Source organism: Alligator sinensis, unplaced genomic scaffold (genome assembly GCF_000455745.1).
Source record: "Alligator sinensis unplaced genomic scaffold, ASM45574v1 scaffold472_1, whole genome shotgun sequence".
Taxonomy (NCBI): Eukaryota; Metazoa; Chordata; order Crocodylia; family Alligatoridae; genus Alligator; species Alligator sinensis.
The window spans coordinates 1,051,735-1,055,115 of NW_005842518.1; the positions used below are offsets into that span (position 1 = coordinate 1,051,735).

Here is a 3,381-nt window from a genome sequence, read left to right on the forward strand (position 1 = left end):
GGGCAAGTGGCAGCAGGACATAGCTCCCACTCCCAGTGCTGCCACACCAGCATCCCATGCCTCCCCCCCCGCAGCATAGGATGTGTTCAGCATCACCTGCTGGCTTGAAGAATTACATGAAGGGGGTCATTGAGCCTGGCTGTCCTGTATACAGTGTCATATTCTTGTACACTGGTCCAAAAGCTGGAGAGCAAATCTTACATTTTGTGACTTGTTACCCTTATGGAAAACAAGAGTCATACAGAGACCCTCTTTGGAATGTGGTAGTCTTTCAAAGTAGCATAACTCCAATAGTCATCCTGCCTCCCCACTTCTGACTAACACAGCTAATTACATCTCCAGGCAAAAGGCTGCTTACAGACATAAAAAACCCCCCCACAAAAACAAAAGAATACCACATTTTACTAGAAGAAGCAGAGTTTTAGTTCAACCTGGCTCCGCAACATCTGTATAATCAGGCACTTCAGTGGGCCTTTTTGGCACTTTTATCTAAAGCAGATTCAATCAGCTATTAAATAAGTGCCAAAAAAGCTTCACTAAAAGCACCCGATCTATACAGACATTGGGCGAGCCAGGTCCAACTAATGCACTGATTCTTCTGGCCATGCACTGGGCTCAGTGCAGAAGTGCACAGAGTTTAAATGTGGCCTGTGGCAGTGAAGCATGACTTAAGTGCCATTTAAAAAAAAAAATTTAACGTCTATAAGCAGCCAAAATTACCTTTTTCTTAAATTCCTAGGATACAAAGAATGGATGATGAAAGGGAAAGGGATCCCCATCACTGAATTTTGCCTCGTCCACATATTTTCTCACGTCTAAATAATGACTGCAATGACAGAGACTTGAACAGAAAAATAAATATAGTTTATGGTACAAGATGACTGCACTATATCAATCAAGCAGTAATTCAAAATGTGATCTGACACCAAAAGGAAGAATGACCAGAATGGTTCCTAAACAAGAGATATAAATTAGTGAAAGGAAAAAGACGATAAGAAGGGGAGGTTAAAAGAAGGGACAGAGAAGGATCGTCTCTGACTCAGATAATATTAAAAATTAAAATAGAAATTAAAATTAGAATTAGGAGTCTACAATTCTATCTTGGGACTTAATGTACTACATAAACTCAAGATTTTCTCTTGTGTATTTTGACATCTTCAAAAACTTTGATCAAAATTAATCTCATAATTCAGTCCTATGTTATTCATAATCCTGGAACCAAAAATTTCCTGGGAAAATGTATTAGTATTCAGTATTTAGAATTCCTCTAACACAGTTAAGATGATAAACAACTATTCTAGAAGATCAACTTGCTAATACTAAAACCTGCTAAATGTTACCAAAATGAAGTCCATCAAATCTGAATATTCAGGATCATTGGGATCAATCTTGATTTTCTTGGCCCATTCAGTAAGTTTCTGTGTGTCAGTGAACCACAAAATTCCAGTAGCTATTTCTTCATCTATATTTCTCGGTATTCTACAACAAAACCATTCAGCATTAATTGGTGAATTTTAATTTTATTTCTTTTCTGACAATCTTCTAGATATCTACATTTTATTATTACCTGTAAGAAACAGAGTTTATTGGCTGAAGTATAGATGCTAAGGGAATATTTCCTTCATCAACTCTCCAGGATAAGGAATACATTAGTTTACCAGACATCACAGGATACAGTTCTTCATTTTCATCGAGAATAAATGGTACATCTGTAAATTTAAAGTTTTTGAAAGGAAATACAAATCCAAGACCTGTTACATTTAAAAAAGTTTATTAGATCAACATTTCCCAAATTTTGGAAAGCTGTGACCTTCAGCAAAATGGATGCCCCCACACACAACCTGCAACCCTGTCATGCACTGTTAAAGGCTTGCCCATCTTAATTAAAATGTATTTTACATTCCCCAGGATGGTGCTTTACATTCCCAAGTCAAGATTGCATTTGCTTAAGTGATTTCCCAAATGAGGAAGATGCTTTCATGAATTGAGGGCTAGAGGAGGAAAGCACTCTTCACCCATATTTTCTGGGAGTATACACAGTCCTTAAGCAGATCTAGCAAAAAAGTTCCTGACAGTGCCAACAGAGGTACAGCAATCTGTTCCTCACTCCAGCAGATCAGAGACTGAAGGGAGATTCTTTGGGGAGGGGGGCAACCCTAATCCCAATCCTTTAGCTATATTGCTTAAGTGTTCCTTGATTTCACATTCAAATTCTGCATCAGAAGACACTTTTTTCTTCTTCTTTAAGAAAAGAATAACTGGACACAAAAACATGAACACTCTTTTTTAGGAAATCCCAGAGGAATTGAAAGCCTTCTGAAAAGATTTAGTAACTAAGAAGTACATGGATACTTTATGAGCCAGAAAAAACGGCACAAAGGGTTATTAAAATCCTTGATTTGTAAACATCTTAAAGCACCTCTTCCATCAACATCCAAGGATAGTCAAAAACAATCTCTTCCCACCAGGTGAGGTGTAAGTGCTGATTCATCTTTCACTGCTGTTGCTTCAGAGAGAGCCTTGGCCTTCACAGATCTTCTACCCCCATTTAGACAATCTGAGCAGACTGGTTTTGTCTTTCACAACTCCTGAAAATAGCTTCAGATACTGTTTCACTGCTCTGAAATCAGCTTCTTTTATAGGAATATAGGACTGGAAGAAATCTCAAGAACTTCAAACCCGTACAAAACCCAACAAATAACTTTAATAAAATTTCCATTTTCAGACCAGTTCAGTCTTTGCTCCTAGCATGCCTATTAAACTGTTCCAAAACCACACTCCTTGGATAATTAAAAACCTTCTAACATCCAGGCTTAGTTTACTAAAAGTGAGTTCACACCCATTTGTTCTTGTGCCAATAGCATCCTTTAACTTAAACAGACACGATGGTCATCCTATGTTTGTCCTGGATGAGACAAGACTCAAACAGAAACAGCAGAAGAGAAGGGCAATAAAATCCTGGATAGTTAAATATCATCATCTTGCTTCTCAAAAAAAGGAAGAACCAACAAGTGTTGGTGCTTCCTGAGCAGTTTATCAACTCTTATTGAAGCATTATTCAAAGAGTAAGTCTACCCTCAATTCAAAGTCAGGACCACAGTTTGTGTAAAATTATCCAAACTGGGTTTAAAGCAGCTAGCTTGGATACAGATAACCAGTGCAACACAAGGTTTAACTTAGGCTTTAAAACACACCTAGGATCCTAGGTAAACTCTTGTAAAGCTATCCTACATTGAGCTCAATGCTGTCATGGCTAGACAGCTATCATTATCCTAGGGTAGCTAGGTTAGAGCTAATGCAGCTATCTCTATGCAAGATCCAAATTACACTTTTGGATTACAATGTAGACATGCTCAAATAATTTTAAATTTTATTTCCCTA

The 3,381-nt window shown here is 37.7% G+C and overlaps 1 protein-coding gene across 1 annotated transcript in view; it reads right to left on the reverse strand.

Moving 5' to 3' along the window:
• Positions 1-3,381, reverse strand: part of CC2D2B (coiled-coil and C2 domain containing 2B) — a 112,341-nt gene that overhangs the window by 61,312 nt on the left and 47,648 nt on the right. The window contains exons 16-17 of the mRNA XM_025213285.1: positions 1,568-1,709; positions 1,341-1,479 (exon numbers count right to left, since the gene is read on the reverse strand). Of these exons, the coding sequence (XP_025069070.1) occupies positions 1,341-1,479; positions 1,568-1,709 (281 nt within the window). The remainder of the gene's footprint in view (positions 1-1,340; positions 1,480-1,567; positions 1,710-3,381) is intronic.